The sequence below is a fragment of the Nerophis ophidion genome, linkage group LG11 (genome assembly GCF_033978795.1).
Source record: "Nerophis ophidion isolate RoL-2023_Sa linkage group LG11, RoL_Noph_v1.0, whole genome shotgun sequence".
NCBI classification, from domain to species: domain Eukaryota; kingdom Metazoa; phylum Chordata; class Actinopteri; order Syngnathiformes; family Syngnathidae; genus Nerophis; species Nerophis ophidion.
This window is the reverse complement of record NC_084621.1, coordinates 24,859,309-24,881,371: the sequence shown is the minus strand read 5'-3', so window position 1 is coordinate 24,881,371 and position 22,063 is coordinate 24,859,309. Positions and strand designations below refer to the sequence as shown.

The 22,063-nt window shown below is 41.9% G+C and overlaps 1 protein-coding gene across 2 annotated transcripts in view; it reads left to right on the top strand.

The window, feature by feature from the left end:
* The window catches only part of LOC133561852 (raftlin-like), a 268,397-nt gene that overhangs the window by 194,873 nt on the left and 51,461 nt on the right, over nt 1-22,063 (top strand). For both annotated transcript variants that reach the window (XM_061915456.1, XM_061915455.1), the window contains exon 7: nt 21,804-21,913. In XM_061915456.1, the coding sequence (XP_061771440.1) occupies nt 21,804-21,913 (110 nt within the window). The remainder of the gene's footprint in view (nt 1-21,803; nt 21,914-22,063) is intronic.

The window sequence follows — 22,063 nt, the reverse complement described above, 5'->3', positions numbered from 1 at the left end:
TGATTAAACAAGAGGGCAGCTTCCCTATTCATCCCCGAAAAAAATTTATTTTGCACCCCTGGTGGTGAAATCTATCAAAATTAGGGCGGTCCCAAAAAAGACGGATTTTTCAAATTCAATGTGTGTCGTTTTTGAAAGTGCTCCCCCTCTGGCCAACATATGAAATAACAAGTCTGTATAACAAATTGAAATCTGCCCCCTTTTGCCAAAATTAATTTAAAAAAATATATATTTAAAAGAATATGTATATGGAGACATACTACAATAACTTGAAATAAATAACAAAGATTAAAAACCAATTACAAAAAAAATATTCAAGCAAAAAATAACAAACTAAAAGCTTACCTTTTTTATATTTGCATAGTTTGCATATATTATATATGTTGTAAATACTAATTTTTATACATCTAGAAGGGGTGTTCCTAATGTAGTAAACATTTGTTGGAGGTCTCAAGAAGGTAGAAAATACAAGAGTGTGTGTGTGTGTGTGTGTGTGTGTGTGTGTGTGTGTGTGTGTGTGTGTGTGTGTGTGTGTGTGTGTGTGTGTGTGTGTGTGTGTGTGTGTGTGTGTGTGTGTGTGTGTGTGCGTGCGCGCGTGCGTGCGTGTTGTCTTGTATTTCTATCCTTCTTTAGACATCAACAAGGAAAAGTAGCTTCCCTATGAGGACCGGTGAACAAGTTAGGACATAAATCATGGTCCTAGTACAGAAAACGTTAGCATTTAATGGAGAGCCAAATACTATAGTCCGTGAACATTGCTCCAAAGTCAAGATTTTTTCTTGATTTAGTGTGCATACAAAAGTAAACAAAGCTAGGTGTAAAGGAAGCAATATATGATAAAACAAGACGGCAGCTAAAGAAGGACTTCCCTATTCATCCCCGAAAAATTTTTAATTTGCACCCCTGGTGGTGAAATCTATCAAAATGAAGCAGTCCCAAAAAGGAGGGATTTTTCAAATTGGCTTTGTTGGTTTTAAAAGTGCTCCCCCTCTGACCAACATATGAAATAACAAGTGTGTGTAACAAATTGAAATGAGCCCCTTTTGCCAAAATTTATTTAAAAACATATATTTAAAAGATTACGTATATAGAGACATACTATAACAATTACAAACGAAACATTCAACAACAAAAAAATAATCAACTAAAAGTTTACCTTTCTTATATTTTTATAGTTTGTATGTATTATAAATGTTGTAAATACATCTAGAGGACGAGTCCTAAAGTCGTAACCAATTTTTGGAGGTTTCAATAAGGTAGACAATACAAGACTGTGTGTGTGTGTGTGTGTGTGTGTGTGTGTGTGTGTGTGTGTGTGTGTGTGTGTGAGTGTGTGTGTGTGTGTGTGTGTGTGTGTGTGTGTTCTTTTGTATTTCTAACCTTCTTGCGACATGAACAAGGAAAAGTAGATTCCATATGAGGAGGTGTGAACAATTTAGGACAGAAATCATGGTTCTAATACAGAAAAGCATTGCATCTAATAGAGAGCCAAACACTACAGTCTGTAAACATTGCTCCAAAGTCGGGATTTTTTTATTTATTTAATGTGCATACAAAAGTAAACTTTGACAGGTGCAAAGGCAGCAATATATAATAAAACAAGACAGGAGCTAAAGAAGGACTTCCCTATTCATCCCCCCCAAAAATTAATTTGCACCCCAGGTGGTGCAATCTTTTGAAATGAGGATTTTTCAAATTGACTGCGTGTCGGTTTTAAAAGTGCTCCCCCTCTGGCCAACACATAAAATAACAAGTGTGTGTAAGAAAATAAAACGTGCCCCCTTTGGCCAAATTCAATGAAAATTAAATATATATATATATATATATATATATATATATATATATATATATATATATATATATATATATATATATATATATATATATATATATTTATATATATTTATGTATATATTTATATATGTGTATATCTAATACAAATCTATATATCGAGGAAGGGCGGTCTTAAATTAGCATTTTTTGGAGATCTCAAGAAGGTGCGAAATACAAGAACGTGCGTGTGCGTGTGCGGGCGTGTGTGTGTGTGTGTGTGTGTGTGTGTGTGTGTGCGTGTGTGTGCGTGTTGCCTGAGCCGCACGCATGAAACAGTCATATTTGTTTGGCCTACATGTTGCCACGGCCTCCCTGGAGTCGCATTTCCTCAGGAAGGCGACAGCAAAAAAAGCGCCGAGCGGGCGTTTGTTTGTTACCCCAACAGCTTAAGTGCTCTCCAGGGCCGCCGTGAGGATTTGCAGTCTTCCTTGTGACACGCGCAGCTATTCATATGCCGGCTAAATTTGGGCAAAGACGGCGCGAATAAAGTCCCGGCATGGAGGCGCTCGTCTCAGGTTGTGAGAGAGCGGGCCCTCGTCACCTGGCGCCAGCGTCTGCTGTGTAGGTCGATTATAAAATCAATTAAAAAGCTGACATTTATGCAGCGAGATAATCCCTTTGTTACACATCAGACTGTGCAGGACTAACAAAGGATTTGCTGAGAGTTAGCAGGGATCCACCAACGTTACTGATGCAGCTTGTTGACTGCAACCATGTTCACATCCTTACTTCATGTCTGCACCAGCACCTCCACCTCAGGACCAGCAGGGGCAATCTACTTCTTCCTTGGAAGGGCAACATGTCAGGGGCCAGGAAAATATTATATTACTATCCTTATACTACTGTCAAAACACTACTTTCATTATACTACTATCCTTACACTACTATCATTACACTACTACGATAATACTACTATCATTACACTACTATTCTTATACTACTATCATTACACTACTATCATTATACTACTATCATTACACTACCACCATTAGACCACTACGATTATACTATTATCATTACACTACCACCATTATATTACTATGATTATGTTGCCATTATATTATTATCACATTAGCAAAATATTACACTACTATCATTATACTATTACGATTATACTACTATCATTACACTACCACCATTAGACCACTACGATTATACTACTATCATTACACTACCACCATTCTATTACTATGATTATGTTGCTGCCACTATACTATTATCACATTACTATTATATTACATTACTATCATTATATTACTACGATTATACTACTATCATTACACTACTATCCTTACACTACTATCATTACACTACTACGATTAGACCACTTCGATTATACTATTATCATTACACTACCACCATTATATTACTATGATTATGTTGCTGCCACTATACTATTATCACATTACTATTATATTACACTACTATCATTATACTACTAAAATTATACTACTACCCTTACACTACTATTATTATACTACTACGATTATACTACTACCCTTACACTACTATCATTATACTACCATCATTACACTACTACGATTAGACCACTACGATTATAGTACTATCATTACACTACCACCATTATATTAATGATTATGTTGCTACCACCATACTATTATCACATGACTACTATAATTACACTACTATCATTATACTACTACGATTATACTACTATCATTATACTACTATCATTTCACTACTACGATTAGACCACTGTGATTATTTTACTATCATTACACTACCCCCATTATATTACTATGATTATGTTGCTATCACTATACTATTATCACATTACTACTATCATTATACTACTAACATTACACTACTATATTTACACTACTACGATTTACTTTCATTACACTACCACCATTATATTACTACGATTATGTTGCTATCACTATACTATTATCACATTACTACTATCATTATACTACTATCATTACACTACTATAATTACCCTACTACAATTAGACCACTACGATTGTACTACTATCATTACACTACCACCATTAGATTACTATTATGTTGCTATCACTATACTATTATCACATTACTACTATCATTACACTACTATAATTATACAACGGTTATGCTACTATCATTACACTACCACCATTATATGTTTGTATTACTACAATTATGTTGTTATCACTATACTATTATCACATTTTTACTATCATTATACTACTATCATCTTGGAGCAAGAGAGGAGAAAGAAACACCCAGCCAAAGCAAAGCCATTGCTGAGCACCATCACCTTCGTGAAAGAGGGTCATAGACCAGTTGTCCAAGGCCAAGCCAACCAAAACCTCTTGCAGTTGGCCCAGGGATGGGAGATGGAGGTCGACCTGGGGCGGAAGCTCCTCTTCCCAGAGGCAGTACTGTCCACCACTCTGAGACCAGACATAGTTTTGTGGTCCCCAGAGGGAAAGAAAATCATCCTGGTGGAACTTACTGTCCCGTGGGAGGAGGGATGTGAGGAAGCGGCAGAGAGGAAGAAAACAAAGTACCAACAACTTGTCCAGGACTGCCGGGACAAGGGGTGGACAGCATGGCTGATCACAGTGGAAGTTGGTTGTCGAGGATTCCCTGCACAAACTGTGTGGAATATGATGACAAAGGTTGGATTGAGAGGTCACTTGAGAAAAACAGCCGTTCGTAGGCTGGGAGAAGCGGCGGAGAGAGCCTCCTGTTGGCTCTGGCATAAAAGAGAGGACAATAGCTGGAAGCCTGGATGGGAGGAGCAGTGATCTGGCCAATCACTGCCGACCCACCAACCGGAGAGTGTTGTGGTTAAGGGTCGAAACACTGTGTGAACGTTGGGGACCACCTGATGACCTCTTGTCCAGGCCAAAGCTTTATCCATTAGAAATGGATTATAATAGCATCTTTGATGTATTTGCAAACACTACTATAATTACACTACTACGATTAGACTACTACGATTGTACTACTATCTTTACACTACCACCATTATACTACTACAATAATGTTCATATCACTATACTAGTATCACATTAATACTATCATTATACTACTATAATTATACTACTACGATTATACTACTATCATTACACTAGCATCATTATATTACTATGATTATGTTGCTCTCACTATACTATATCATATCGCTACTATCATTATACTACAATCATTACACTACTATAATTACACTACTTCGATTAGACTACTACGATTGTACTACTATCATTACACTACCACCATTATATTATTGATTATGTTGCTATCACTATACTTTTATCATATTACTACTATCATATTACTATTATCATTATACTACTACGTATATACTACTATCATTACACTAACACCATTATATTTCTATGATTATGTTGTGTGCCCTGCCTTCCGCCCGATTGTAGCTGAGATAGGCGCCAGCGCCCCCCGCAACCCCGAAAGGGGAAAAAGCGGTAGAAATGGATGGATGGATGGATTATGTTGCTCTCATTATACTATAATCACATCGCTATTATTATACTACTATCATTACACTGCTGTTATTACACTACTACGATTATACTAATACAATTACACTACTATCATTACACTAACACCGTTGTAATACTATGATTGTGTTGCTCTCATTATACTATTATCACATCACAACTATCATTATACTACTATCATTACACTACTATCATTACACCACTATCATTTCACTACTACGATTATACTACTATCATTACACTAACACCATTATATTTCCAAGATTATGTTGCTCTCACTATACTATTATCACATCGCTAGTATCATTATACTACTATCATTACACTGCTATAATTACACTACTATGAGTAGACTACTATCATTATACTACTATCATTACACTACCACCATTATATTACTACGATTATGTTGCTATCACTATACTTTTATCATATTACTACTATCATTACACCACTATCATTGTACTACTATGATTATACTACTATCATTACACTAACACCATTATATTTCTATGAATATTTTGCTCTCGCTATACTATTATCACATCGCTAGTATCATTATACTACTATCATTAGACTACTATCATTATACTAGTATCATTATACTGCTACAATTATACTACTATCATTACATTACTACCATTATATTACTAAGATTATGTTGCTATCACTATACTATTATCACATTACTACTATCAATATACTATCATTACACTAATATCATTATTCTACTATCATTACACTACATAATTATACTACTATCATTATACTACTATGATTATACTATTACAATAATACGACTATCATTACACTATCACCGTTATATTACTACGATTATGTTGCTATCACTATATTATCACATTACTACTATCATTACGCTATTACGATTATACTATCACTGTACTAGTAGAACAGTACACAATATAAAAATCACACAACGTACCACAAATACAATTTAACACACTATTACACACCACAGTACAATGTTAACACACACTCTAACACACTATCACACAATATACCGCTATAACACAATACAACACTTCAACATAACATAACATAACACACTGTCGCACACTGTAAAACACTATCAGACACTGTAAGACAGCACACACTGTAAAACCCTGTAATACACTGTCACACAATGTAACACACTGTAACAAATTATCACACACTAACACATTAGCACACACTGTCACACTGTAAGACAATGTAAGACACTATTTAGTTTAGTTTAGTTTATTTAGTTTATTAAGGATCCCCATTAGTCTACACCGCAGTGGAGACTATTCTTCCTGGGGTCCAGGCAAAAAACATCACACAACCACAGAACAAACGATTAAAATGCAGTACAACATGATCCAATAATAAATTGTCATAATACAAAAATAGCAACAACAAAGAACCAAAAAATACTAATAAATGTTGTTACATAATAATTGTCATACCAAAGATAAAAATAGCAATATAAAAATAGATATACTGTATACATTTTTGCAAAAATAAAACAAAGAACCAATGGCCTAAAATATACACATTAGTGTACCAAAGACAAACAATAAGTGACGAAAAAGTATCATCCATCCATTTTCTGCTGCTTATCCCATAATCAATAAAATACTCAGTCGTCAATAAAAACAGTCATGACATTAGGTACAATCTAGAATAATCTCTTTACGCAATACTTCTCCTTTTAGTCTATTCTTAAAGCCCACTATGCTGGTGATTGATAGCAGATATTGTGGAAGTCTATTCCAGTAAGTGATTGCCCGATACATTACAGTCTTTTTCAAAACATCACTTTTGGGTTTAAGACGGGTGACAGCACCTCTTTGGGCTAGCCTGGTACCGTAGTTGTGACTGTCACTGGCAAGCAACATCTGAGAATACAGATATGAGGGTTTATGGTAGGTATAGATGTTTTTTAAAAATAGAATCAAACTACAAGCCAGTCTTTCAGCAACTTTCATCCATGACAATTCATGATGCATGATTTCAATGCCAATGAGCAATGGAGAGCTAGTCTGGCAGCTCTGTTTTGGGTAAGCTGGATTTTATTTAGATCTTGTTTAGATGCATTAGACCAGATTGCTGGGCAGTAGTCAATATGTGACGATACAAGGGATTGTATAACTTGCTTCATAGATGTGTTAGTTAAAAAATAGGCACTTCTTCTTATGATTGAAATGCTTCTGCTCATTTTTGTTACTATGTTTTTAATGTGAGTGGCCCAAGATAGTCTTTCATCTATTGTAACTCCCAGCAACCTGGCCTCTTTAACTTGTTCAACATGAACTCCGTTCCGAGAAACATTTAATATGTGTTCCTTTCTATGAGCATGTTTTGAGCAAATAACAAGACATTTTGTTTTGGAAATATTAAGTTTCATCTTATTTTCTGTAACCTATCACGCACTGTAAAACACTATCGTACACTGTAGGACCACACACACTACAAAACCCTGTAACACACTGTAACACACACTGTAGCACACTATCATACACTGTAACACACACTGTAACACACTATCACACACTGTAACACACAGAGTAAAACAACTTGCACTGAGCCTAGTCTATAAAATCCGCTACACCTCCCTAATACCGAAGTACATGTCAAACTACTTCCTTAACGTAAATGACCGCCATTACCACAACACCAGGGGGAGCTCCAAAAACCACGTTAAACAGTTTCTACGTCCATTTGTCTTTTGATGCAATTGTTGAGGACTGAAGTACTGATATCAACCAAAGTTCCTCATCCCACCCCCTGGATTGTAAACAATGCAAATATGATAAATACTATGATGATTAACTTGTGTGATGACTGTATTATGCTGATAGTATATATGTGTACCATTAATTGATTAGCGTGGACCCCGACGTTTTGAATCAATCATTCAATCACACACTGACACACACTATCACACACTGTAACACAATAGAACACACTATTACACACTGGAACACATGGTGTAACACACTATCACAAAGTGTAACACACTGTTACAAATTATACCACATTAACACATAGCATGGCACTGTAACACATTTTAAGACAATTTAAGACATTATCACACACTAAATCACACACTGCAACGCACTAACACACTATATAACCCACTTTACAACACTGCAACACACTATCACACACTGCAACACACTATATCACACACTGCAACACACTATATCACACACTGCAACACACTATATCACACACTGTAACACTATACAGCACACTTTAACACACTGCAACACACTATCACCCACTGTAACACATTATATATTCCACTGTAACACACTATATCACCCACTGTAACACACTATATCACCCACTGTAACACACTAAATCACACACTATAACTCATTGCAACACACTATCGCACACTGTAACACTAGATCTCACACTGTAACACACTATATCACCCACTGTAACACACTATATCACACACTAACTCACTGCAACACACTATCACACAATGTAACACACTATCCCACTGTAACACACTATCACACACTATATCACACACCGTAACACACTATATCATCCACTGTAAACCACTATATCACCCACAGTAACACATATCACACACTGTAACTCACTGCACCACACTATCATATAATGTAACACACAATATCACACTGTAAAACACTATATCACCCACTGGAAGACACTATATAACCCACAATAACACATTATATCACACACTGTAACTCACTGCAACACACTATCATATACTGTAACACATTATATCACAAACTGTAACACACTGCAACACACTAACATATACTGTAACACACTATTACACATAAACACATTGCAACGCACTGTCACACATTGTAAGACAATTTAAAACATTATCACACACTATATCAACCACTGTAACTCACATCAAAACACATATACTCTAACACACTATATCACACACTGTAACACACTATCACCAACAGTAACACACTGCAACACACTATCATATACTGAAACACATTATATCACACACTGTAACACACTGCAACACACTGTAACACACTATATCACACACTGTATCACTATATTACCCACAGTAACACATTATATCACACACTGTAACTCACTGCAACACACTATCACACACTGTAAAACACTATCACTATCTGTAACACACTGCAACACACTATCACACCCTATATCACACACTGTAACTGAACTGCAACACACTATCATATACTGTAACATACTAAATCACACACTGTAACACACTATCACACACTGCATCACTCTATATCACACACTGTAACACACTATATCACCCACAGTGTCACATTATATCACACACTGTAACACACTATATCACACACTGTAACACACTATATCACCCACAGTAACACATTATATCACACACTGTAACTCACTGCAACACACTAACATGTACTGTAACACACTAAATCCCACACTGTATCACACAGCAACACACTATCCCACACTGTAAAACACTATCACCATCTGTAACACACTGCAACACACTACCACACACTGTAGCACACTATATCACACACTGTAACACACTACCGTATATCTCCCACTATACCACATTATATCACAACCTGTAACTGAACTGCAACACACTATCATATACTGTAACATACTAAATCACACACTGTAACACACTATCACACACTGCATCACTCTATATCACACACTGTAACACACTATATCACCCACAGTAACACATTATATCACACACTGTAACACACTGCTACACACTATCATATACTGTAACACATTATATCACACACTGTAATACACTATCACACACTGTAACACACTATATCACCCACAGTAACACATTATATCACACCCTTTAACTCACTGCAACACACTATAATATATTGTAACACACTATATCACACACTGTAACATACTATATAACCCACAGTAACACATATCACACACTTTAACTCACTGCACCACACTGTAATATATTGTAACACACTATATCACACACTGTAACACACTATATCACCCACAGTAACACATTATATCACACACTTTAACTCACTGCAACACATAATAATATATTGTAACACACTATATCACACACTGTAACACACTATATCACCCACAGTAACACATCATATCACACACTTTAACACACTGTAACACACTGCAACACACTGTAATATACTGTAACACACTATATCACACACTGTAACACACTATATCACCCACAGTAACACATTATATCACACCCTTTAACTCACTGCAACACACTATTATATATTGTAACACACTATATCACACACTGTAACACACTATATCACCCACAGTAACACATCATATCACACACTTTAACACACTGCAACACACTGTAATATACTGTAACACACTATATCACACACTGTAACACACTATATCACCCACAGTAACACATTATATCACACCCTTTAACTCACTGCAACACACTATAATATACTGTAACACACTATATCACACTGTAACACATTATATCACACACTTTAACACACTGCAACACACTGTAACATACTATATCACACACTGTAACACACACTTGCACGTGACATGTTGTCGGCCTGTGTGAAATATAGATGAGCTGTCATATCTGGTCCGTGGGCGGCCATGTTGAAAGTGACGGACATGACCTGCTTGAGGGTCACATGGTCTTCCAAAGCAGGACATGAATATTTCATGTCTCATCTGCAGAAGGCGCTGCAGTACTTCCAGAGCCTGAATCTAACGCTGACCTTCATCATTGAACTTGATGGGACATTTGTTTTTTTTTAAGTTTTGCACATTTCCTGGCAAAATTGTTTATAAGGATGTTCCACTTTGTCGGAGATGCAGGATGTGTGTCACCTCTGTGTCACCCAGAGTGAGAATCCAGTCCATAGAGGATCTAACATAATAGTGAGAGTCCAGTCCATAGTGGATCCAACCAATTAACAGCCTTTCATCTCTACAAAGATGAATTTGAATGTCCATGCAACACAAAACTTCCACTCTGGCGTTGCCGGCAGTGAGAGGCGACGGGCTGGGGTGGCAATTCTTGTTTCCCCCCGGCTCAAAGCCTGTACGTTGGAGTTCAACCCGGTGGACGAAAGGGTAGCCTCCCTCCGCCTTCGGGTGGGGGGACGGGTCCTGACTGTTGTTTGTGCTTATGCACCAAACAGCAGTTCAGAGTACCCACCCTTTTTGGGAACACTCGAGGGAGTACTGGAACGTGCTCCCCCGGGTGATTCCCTTGTCCTACTGGGAGACTTCAACGCTCACGTTGGCAGCGACAGTGAAACCTGGAGAGGCGTGATTGGGAAGAATGGCCGCCCGGATCTGAACCCGAGTGGTGTTTTGTTATTGGACTTTTGTGCTCGTCACGGTTTATCCATAACAAACACCATGTTCAAACATAAGGGTGTCCATATGTGCACTTGGCACCAGGACACCCTAGGCCGCAGTTCCATGATCGACTTTGTAGTTGTGTCATCGGATTTGCGGCCTCATGTTTTGGACACTCGGGTGAAGAGAGGGGCGGAGCTTTCTACCGATCACCACCTGGTGGTGAGTTGGCTGCGATGGTGGGGGAGGATGCCGGACAGACCTGGGAGGCCCAAACGCATTGTGAGGGTCTGCTGGGAACGTCTGGCAGAGTCTCCTGTCAGAGAAAGTTTCAATTCCCACCTCCGGAAGAACTTTGAACATGTCACGAGGGAGGTGCTGGACATTGAGTCCAAGTGGACCATTGTCCGCACCTCTATTGTCGAGGCGGAAGATTGGAGCTGTGGCCGCAAGGTAGTTGGTGCCTGTCGGGGCGGCAATCCTAAAACCCCTTGGTGGACACCAGCGGTGAGGGATGCCGTCAAGCTGAAGAAGGAGTCCTATCGGGTCCTTTTGGCTCATAGGACTCCGGAGGCAGTGGACAGGTACCGACAGGCCAAGCGGTGTGCAGCTTCAGCGGTCGCGGAGGCAAAAACTCGGACATGGGAGGAGTTCGGGGAAGCCATGGAAAACGACTTCCGGACGGCTTCGAAGCAATTCTGGACCACCGTCCGCCGCCTCAGGAAGGGGAAGCAGTGCACTATCAACACCGTGTATGGTGCGGCTGGTGTTCTGCTGACCTCAACTGCGGATGTTGTGGATAGGTGGAAGGAATACTTCGAAGACCTCCTCAATCCCACCAACACGTCTTCCTATGAGGAAGCAGTGCCTGGGGAATCTGTGGTGGACTCTCCTATTTCTGGGGCTGAGGTCGCTGAGGTAGTTAAAAAGCTCCTCGGTGGCAAGGCCCCAGGGGTGGAAGAGATCCGCCCGGAGTTCCTTAAGGCTCTGGATGCTGTGGGGCTGTCTTGGTTGACAAGACTTTGCAGCATCGCGTGGACATCGGGGGCGGTACCTCTGGATTGGTGGTTCCTCTCTTTAAGAAGGGGGACCGGAGGGTGTGTTCCAACTATCGTGGGATCACACTCCTCAGCCTTCCCGGTAAGGTTTATTCAGGTGTACTGGAGAGGAGGCTATGTCGGATAGTCGAACCTCGGATTCAGGAGGAACAGTGTGGTTTTCGTCCTGGTCGTGGAACTGTGGACCAGCTCTATACTCTCGGCAGGGTTCTTGAGGGTGCATGGGAGTTTGCCCAACCAGTCTACATGTGCTTTGTGGACTAGGAGAAGGCATTCGAACGTGTCCCTCGCGAAGTCCTGTGGGGAGTGCTCAGAGATTATCGGACTGTCTTATTGTGGCGGTCCGTTCCCTGTACGATCAGTGCCAGAGCTTGGTCCGCATTGCCGGCAGTAAGTCGAACACATTTCCAGTGAGGGTTGGACTCCGCCAAGGCTGTCCTTTGTCACCGATTCTGTTCATAACTTTTATGGACAGAATTTCTAGGCGCAGTCAAGGCGTTGAGGGGTTCCGGTTTGGTAACCGCAGGATTAGGTCTCTGCTTTTTGCAGATGATGTGGTCCTGATGGCTTCATCTGACCGGGATCTTCAGCTCTCGCTGAATCGGTTCGCAGCCGAGTGTGAAGCGACCGGAATGAGAATCAGCACCTCCAAGTCCGAGTCCATGGTTCTTGCCCGGAAAAGGGTGGAATGCCATCTCCGAGTTGGGGAGGAGACCCTGCCCCAAGTGGAGGAGTTCAAGTACCTAGGAGTCTTGTTCACGAGTGAGGGAAGAGTGGATCGTGAGATCGACAGGCGGATCGGTGCGGCGTCTTCAGTAACGCGGACGTTGTACCGATCCGTTGTGGTGAAGAAGGAGCTGAGCCGGAAGGCAAAGCTCTCAATTTACCGGTCGATCTACGTTCCCATCCTCACCTATGGTCATGAGCTTTGGGTCATGACCGAAAGGATAAGATCACGGGTACAAGCGACCGAAATGAGTTTCCTCCGCCGGGTGGCGGGGCTCTCCCTTAGAGATAGGGTGAGAAGCTCTGCCATCCGGGAGGAACTCAATCAATCAATCAATCAATGTTTATTTATATAGCCCCAAATCACAAATGTCTCAAAGGACTGCACAAATCATTACGACTACAACATCCTCGGAAGAACCCACAAAAGGGCAAGGAAAACTCACACCCAGTGGGCAGGGAGAATTCACATCCAGTGGGACGCCAGTGACAATGCTGACTATGAGAAACCTTGGAGAGGACCTCAGATGTGGGAACCCCCCCCCCCCCCCCCCCCCCTCTAGGGGACCGAAAGCAATGGATGTCGAGCGGGTCTAACATGATACTGTGAAAGTTCAATCCATAGTGGCTCCAAGACAGCAGCGAGAGTCCCGTCCACAGGAAACCATCTCAAGCGGATTAGCAGCGTAGAGATGTCCCCAACCGATACAGGCGAGCGGTCCATCCTGGGTCCCGACGAGCGGTCCATCCTGGGTCTCGACTCTGGACAGCCAGTACTTCATCCATGGTCATCGGACCGGACCCCCTCCACTAGGGAGGGGGGGACATAGGAGAAAGAAAAGAAGCGGCAGATCAACTGGTCTAAAAAGGAGGTCTATTTAAAGGCTAGAGTATACAGTTTTAAGGTGAGACTTAAATGCTTCTACTGAGGTAGCATCTCGAACTGTTACCGGGAGGGCATTCCAGAGTACTGGAGCCCGAACGGAAAACGCTCTATAGCCCGCAGACTTTTTTTGAGCTCTAGGAATCACTAATAAGCCGGAGTCTTTTGAACGCAGATTTCTTGCCGGGACATACGGTACAATACAATCGGCAAGATAGGCTGGAGCTAGACCGTGTAGTATTTTATACGTAAGTAGTAAAACCTTAAAGTCACATCTTAAGTGCACAGGAAGCCAGTGCAGGTGAGCCAGTACAGGCGTAATATGATCAAACTTTCTTGTTTTTGTCAAAAGTCTAGCAGCCGCATTTTGTACCAACTGTAATCTTTTAATGCTAGACATGGGGAGACCCGAAAATAATACGTTACAGTAATCCAGACGAGACGTAACAAACGCATGGATAATGATCTCGGCGTCTTTAGTGGACAAAATGGAGCGAATTTTAGCGATATTACGGAGATGAAAGAAGGCCGTTTTAGTAACGCTTTTAATGTGTGACTCAAAGGAGAGAGTTGGGTCAAAGATAATACCCAGATTTTTTACAGAGTCACCTTGTTTTATTATTTGGTTGTCAAATGTTAAAGTTGTATTATTAAATAGAGGTCGGTGTCTAGCAGGACCGATAATCAGCATTTCCGTTTTTTTGGCGTTGAGTTGCAAAAAGTTAGCGGACATCCATTGTTTAATTTCATTAAGACACGCTTCCAACTGACTACAGTCCGGCGTGTTGGTCAGCTTTAGGGGCATGTAGAGTTGGGTTCATCAGCATAACAGTGAAAGCTAATACCGTATTTGCGTATGACGTCACCCAGCGGCAGCATGTAGATGCTGAAGAGTACAGGGCCAAGGACCGAACCCTGGGGAACTCCACACGTTACCTTAACATAGTCCGAGGTCACACTGTTATAGGAGACGCACTGCATCCTATCAGTAAGATAAGAGTTAAACCATGACAGGGCTGAGTCTGACATACCAATTCGTATTTTGATACGCTCTAATAAAATATTATGATCGACGGTATCGAAAGCAGCGCTAAGATCGAGGAGCAGCAACATAGATGACGCATCAGAGTCCATCGTTAGCAATAGATCATTAGTCAATTTTGCGAGGGCTGTCTCAGTCGAGTGATTTGCCCTGAAACCGGATTGAAAGGTTTCACATAGATTGTTAAACGCTAAGTGCTCATTTAGCTGCTCTGCAACAATTTTTTCGAGGATTTTCGAAATAAAGGGAAGGTGAGACACCGGTCGGTAGTTTACCATGCGGTCAGGATCGAGGTTAGGTCTTTTAAGAAGAGGATGAATAACCGGTTTTTTGAATGCAACGGGAACAGTGCCCGAGGAAAGTGATAAGTTTATAATATTTAGCACTGATGGACCTAATAATACAAAAAGCTCCTTGATAAGTTTCCCAGGAAGTGGGTCAAGTAAACATGTTGTTTGTTTTATTCCATTTACACGTTGTAACAATCCTTCTAATGTTATTTCATCAAAACGAGAGAAACTATTTTGGATATTTGCAGTATCCGCCGTATATACAATCGTATCTGTGTTACTATAACCCAGTTGTAGCTGGGACGCATTGTCTTTAATCTCCTTTCTAATAAGTTCAATTTTCTTATTAAAGAACTTCATAAAGTCATCTGCCGAATGGGTGGAGCTACTGGAAGGAGTCCCTTGTTGGGTTAGCGATGCTACTGTACTAAACAAAAATTTTGGATCGTTTTTATTAATGCGGATGAGATTTGAGTAATAATTAGTTTTAGCTAAAGTAAGCATGCGTTTATAAGTTATTAAACTATCACTCCATGCTTGATGGTGCACCTCAAGTTTAGTCTTGCGCCATTTGCGTTCCAGCTTTCTACATAATAATTTCTGAGCTCTAGTTTCTTCAGTAAACCATGGCGTACGCCTTTTTGGAGCCTTTTTTAACTTCAGCAGTGCTATACTATCAATGGTTTCGCGCAGGGCGTTGTTAAAGTTGTTAGTGAGGTTATCAATAGAGCCCACATACTTTGGGAACGGTGCCATTACCGAGGGCAGTAGGTCCGCAAGAGTCGTCGTTGTGGCAGCATTAATGTTGCGGCTGCTATAGCAGTTATTAATATTATTAGCTTGCCGAACATGAGTCTGAACTTCGAATTTTATAAGGTAATGATCGGACATTACTTTAGTATACGGGAGTATCATAACTTTGGAAACGGTGATACCTCTGACAAGCACTAGGTCTATCGTATTACCGCTGCGATGCGTCGGTTCATTTATTATTTGTGTAAGACCACAGCTATCAATTATAGTCTGGAGCGCCACGCACGGTGGGTCCAATGGGGTATTCATATGGATATTAAAGTCCCCCATTATAATTATATTATCGGCGTGCGTCACTAGATCAGCAAAAAACTCTGAGAATTCACTAATAAAGTCCGAATAGGGCCCTGGGGGGCGGTAGATAACGGCCAGGCACAGAGGCAGAGGTGTGGCAGACTTCATAGAAAGCACCTCAAACGATTTATATTTATTATTTAAGTTAGGACTAAAGTTAAAGTTTTCGTTGTATATTAGTGCGACACCCCCTCCCCTTTTGAGGTGACGGGCAATATGCGCATGTGTAAAGTTAGGAGGACATGCCTCATTTATCGCAAAAAAGTCGTCTGGTTTAAGCCAGGTTTCGCTAAGACCGATGACGTTAAGGTTGTTGTCTCTAATGACCTCATTGACTAATAACGTTTTGGGAGACAAAGATCTGATGTTTAGAAAGCCCATATTATAGGTAGTGGGCTGTTTTAAGGAGTTGTTGATAAAATTATCCGTAGTAGCAATATTAATAATGTTGCGTTTATTATGCGCAGTGTACTTAAAATAATTACGACCATATCTAGGAATTGATATGACGGGAATTTTCAGATTGTCTACTTGGCGCTGCGATAAACTGAACGCATCATAATTTGCCACCTCAGTAGAACGCATGTCTAACTCTGACGTAGTCATAGACACAGTAGAAAAAACATTTTGTGAGTTGTGTATTATTCTACGAAAATTGCTATGTGTACAGGGATCATCCAGCCTGGCGCTGGCTAGTTCTAACTTAACTGACTCCATACCCAGGCTAGCAGGCTCTGTAATTGCCTGTGACCGGGCTTGCTCAAAGTAAACTCAAACTCAAAGTAAACTCAACTCAAAGTAAAGCCGCTGCTCCTTCACATCGAGAGGAGCCAGATGAGGTGGTTCGAGCATCTGGTCAGGATGCCACCCGAACGCCTCCCTAGGGAAGTGTTTAGGGCACGTTCAACCGGTAGGAGGCCACGGGGAAGACCCAGGACACGTTGGGAAGACTATGTCTCCCGGCTGGCCTGGGAACGCCTCGGGATCCCCCGGGAAGAGCTAGACGAAGTGGCTGGGGAGAGGGAAGTCTGGGTTTCCCTGCTTAGGCTGTTGCCCCCGCGACCCGACCTCGGATAAGCGGAAGATGATGGATGGATGGATGGATGGATGCAACACAAAACGGACACGTCGGAGGGAGCCAAGCAGCCACAACATTAGGTACACCCGCGACGGGAACCCCAACACGAGAGCGGTGGTCCTACGCCGTGGCGGCCGACATCGTCCAATCCGGGAGGTTTTCAACCCACTGCAAGCGCCTTAATTGGGTTTTCCAGGGAGAGAGGGAAGTGTATCAATCCCTCTGCCTTTTGTCCATCTACCTTTTTTTTTTTTGTCCTCCTTCCTATTGCTGGAGCTACAGACCTAACTGGCCTCCACCCAGTCCCCCACCCCCTCCCAATGCTATTATTGGGGTGGAGTAATGAAATGTGGAGTGTCTTGTGTTGCGTCTGGACTCTGGCAAACTGTATTAGTGTGTAAATGGTATGGTCGTAATGAGAAAGCACTCAGACCCGTGTGTGTGTGTGTGTGTGTGTGTGTCAGACAGGGTGGGGGCGGTGGGTGGGGGTCAATGAGGCCAGCAGCGGTTTTCTGTCTCGGATGCGAGTCGTGCAACAAGAAGCGCTGCGGGAAATGACAAAGTAAATGCATTATTATTATTATTATTGGCTGTCAAATTATTATCCATCCATTTTCTACCGCTTATTCCCTTTTTTCGGGGTCGCGGGGGGCCCTGGCGCCTATCTCAGCTACAATCGGGCGGGAGGCGGGGTACACCCTGGACAAGTCGCCACCTCATCGCAGGGCCAACACAGATAGACAGACAACATTCACACTCACATTCAAACACTAGGGCTAATTTAGTGTTGCCAATCAACCTATCCCCAGGTGCATGTCTTTGGAAGTGGGAGGAAGCCGGAGTACCCGGAGTGAACCCACGCATTCACGGGGAGAACATGCAAACTCCACACAGAAAGATCCCGAGCCTGGATTTGAACCCAGGACTGCAGTACCTTCGTATTGTGAGGCAGACACACTAACCCCTCTTCCACCGTGAAGCCTGTCAAATTATTAATTAATTTTAATTAATTCATCATATTTTGAATTTGGATTCATTATGATTAATCACAGGTGGTTACCGAAAATTCCGGACTATAAGCTGCTACTTTTTTTCCCCACCTACGCTTTGAACCCTGCAGTTATTTATGGATTTTTCTTCGCTGATGGTCATAATGCAAACAGTTTGAAACAAAAAACAAGCATACAGTGGGGCAAAAAAGTATTTAGTCAGCCACCGATTGTGCAAGTTCTCCCACTTAAAATGATGACAGAGGTCTGTAATTTTCATCATAGGTACACTTCAACTGTGAGAGACAGAATGTGAAAAAAAAATCCAGGAACTCATATTGTAGGAATTTTAAAGAATTTATTTGTAAATTATGGTGGAAAATAAGTATTTGGTCAACCATTCAAAGCTCTCACTGATGGAAGGAGGTTTTGGCTCAAAATCTCACGATACATGGCCCCATTCATTCTTTCCTTAACACAGATCAATCGTCCTGTCCCCTTAGCAGAAAAACCGCCCCAAAGCATGATGTTTCCACCCCCATGCTTCACAGTAGGTATGGTGTTCTTGGGATGCAACTCAGTATTCTTCTTCCTCCAAACACGACGAGTTGAGTTTATACCAAAATGGATACATGGATGATACAGCAGAGGATTGGGAGAATGTCATGTGGTCAGATGAAACCAAAATAGAACTTTTCGGTATTAACTTTTTGGTATATCTGTCAGTAAACTCACCATGAAAGCGCTGAAACATACCGGTGTAGTGAGTTTAAATTAGTCACCCAAGGATCTTTAGTTATTAGAGAGTTCCGGTCTGCTTTTTTTTTAACGGAACACAGTTCGGGTGTTGTTGTTGTTTCCGGATGAGGAGATGCTGCTCCGTTATTTATTGAAGTAAAGTCTGAATGTTATTAAAACAGTTAGCGCCATATTTTGACACTTCTTCCACTCCCGTCCTTGCACGCTACACCGCTACAACAAAGTTGGCCGGGGAGAAGACTCTGCCGAAGGTGAGCCACGTAAATAAGACCGCCCACAAAACTGGCGCATCCGGAAGCGACTGTCAGAAAGCGGCTTGATGATGTGTAAAACATCTTCCATGCAACATTTTGACCAAAGAACCACCATTACATGTTAAGGAGACCACAAGGAAGTATTTTACATTTAGAAAAAACTTATAAAAATATGACTCCTTTAATGCACCCTATAGTACGGTGCGCCTTATACATGAAAAAAGATCATTCATCGGCAGTGCGCCTTATAGTCTGGTAATTTATGAATTAACTTACAATCTTAAAGAGGAACCGGAGGGTGTGTTCCAACTATCGTGGTATCACACTCCTCAGCCTTCCCGGTAAGGTCTATTCAGGTGTACTGGAGAGGAGGCTACGCCGAATAGTCCAACCTCGGATTCAGGAGGAACAGTGTGGTTTTTGTCCTGGTCTTGGAACTGTGGACCAGCCCTATATTTCCGGCAGGGTCCTTTGCTGGTGCTTGGGAGTTTGCCCAACCAGTCTACATGTGCTTTGTGGACTTGGAGAAGGCATTCGACCGTGTACCCCGGGAAGTCCTGTGGGGAGTGCTCAGAGAGTATGGGGTATCGGACTGTCTTATTATGGTGGTCCGCTCCCTGTATGATCAGTGTCAGAGCTTGGTCCGCATTGCCGGCAGAAAGTCGGACCCGTTTCCAGTGAGAGTTTGACTCCGCCAAGGCTGTCCTTTGTCACCGATTCTGTTCAAAACTTTTATGGACATAATTTCTAGAAGCAGTCAGGGCGTTGAGGGGATCTGGTTTGGCGGCTGCAGGATAAAGTCTCTGCTTTTTGCAGATGATGTGGTCCTGATGGCTTCATCTGGCCAAGGTCTTCAGCTCTCACTGGATCGGTTCTCAGCCGAGTGTGAAGCGCCTGGGATGACAATCAGCACCTCCAAGTCCGAATCCATGGTTCTTGCCCAGAAAATGATGGAGTGCCATCTCCGGGTTGGGGAGGAGATCTTGCCCCAAGAGGAGGAGTTCAAGTACCTAGGAGTCTTGTTCACGAGTGAGGGAAGAGTGGATCGTGAGATCGACAGGTGGATCGGGGCGGCGTCTTCAGTAATGCGGACGCTGTATCGATCCATTGTGGTGAAGGAGCTGAGCCGGAATGCAAAGCTCTTAATTTACCGGTCGATCTACGTTTACATCCTCACCTATGGTCTTGAGGTTTGGGTTATGACCGGATGGACAAGATCACGGGTACAAGTGGCCGAAATTTGTTTCCTCCGCCAGGTGGCGGAGGCTCTCTCTTAGGGTGATAAGCTCTGCCATCCGGGAGGACCTCAAAGTAAAGCCGCTGCTCCTCCACATCGAGAGGAGCCAGATGTGGTGGTTCGGGCATCTGGTCAGGATGCCACTTGAATGCCTCCCTAGGGAGGTGTTTCGGGCACGTCCGACCGGTAGGAGGCCACAGCGAAGACCCAGAACACGTTGGGACGACTATCTTTCCCGGCTGGCCTGGGAACGCCTCGGGATCCCCCGGGAGGAACTGGACGAAGTGGCTGGGGAGAGGGAAGTCTGGGCTTCTCTGCTTGGGCTGCTTCCCCCGCGACCCGACCTCGGACAAGCGAAAGAAGATGGATGGATGGATGGATGGAACTTGGAATTAGTATGAATAAGAATCAAGATTCGGATTTGAATCGATTTTTCGGTGCACCCTCACCCCTGATGTTTACTTATTTTGGATAATTAAAAGTTATTGACCTTCCAGTTAGTTAAAATACTATTATTATTATTATTATTATTAGTGCCTATTTTAGTTTCAAAATAATGCCGACAAATACTTGACAATATATCTTCCACCATGTACTATCAGCCCAGCCCTGCTCGCAGTCTTGTAGAACGTCTTCCAAGAGTATTGGGACATGTTCCAGCTGCAAACAGTCCCTGGAAGCGTCTCAATCCTCCTGGTAGGATTTGATCATGTCTACTTGTTTTCATGGCCGCCTTCCCCTTCGCAGATTTGCTCCCCAAGTTGGTGGAGAGTGTCTTCGTGTTCCAGGAGGCGAGCGAAGACGAGGCCAACACCAACTACGACGCCATTGTGGTGGAGCAGTGGACCATCATCGATGTGAGTGGTCAACCATCTTTTATTTTTTTAACAATTCTGAAGTTCCCGGAGTTCAAATTTATCAACTGGAACTTTTTTTTGTCGTCCTCCTGCTGGTTTAAAATCGTGTTTGTCCGGGAGGAGATAAATGATGGCCGTTAAAAGCTACAA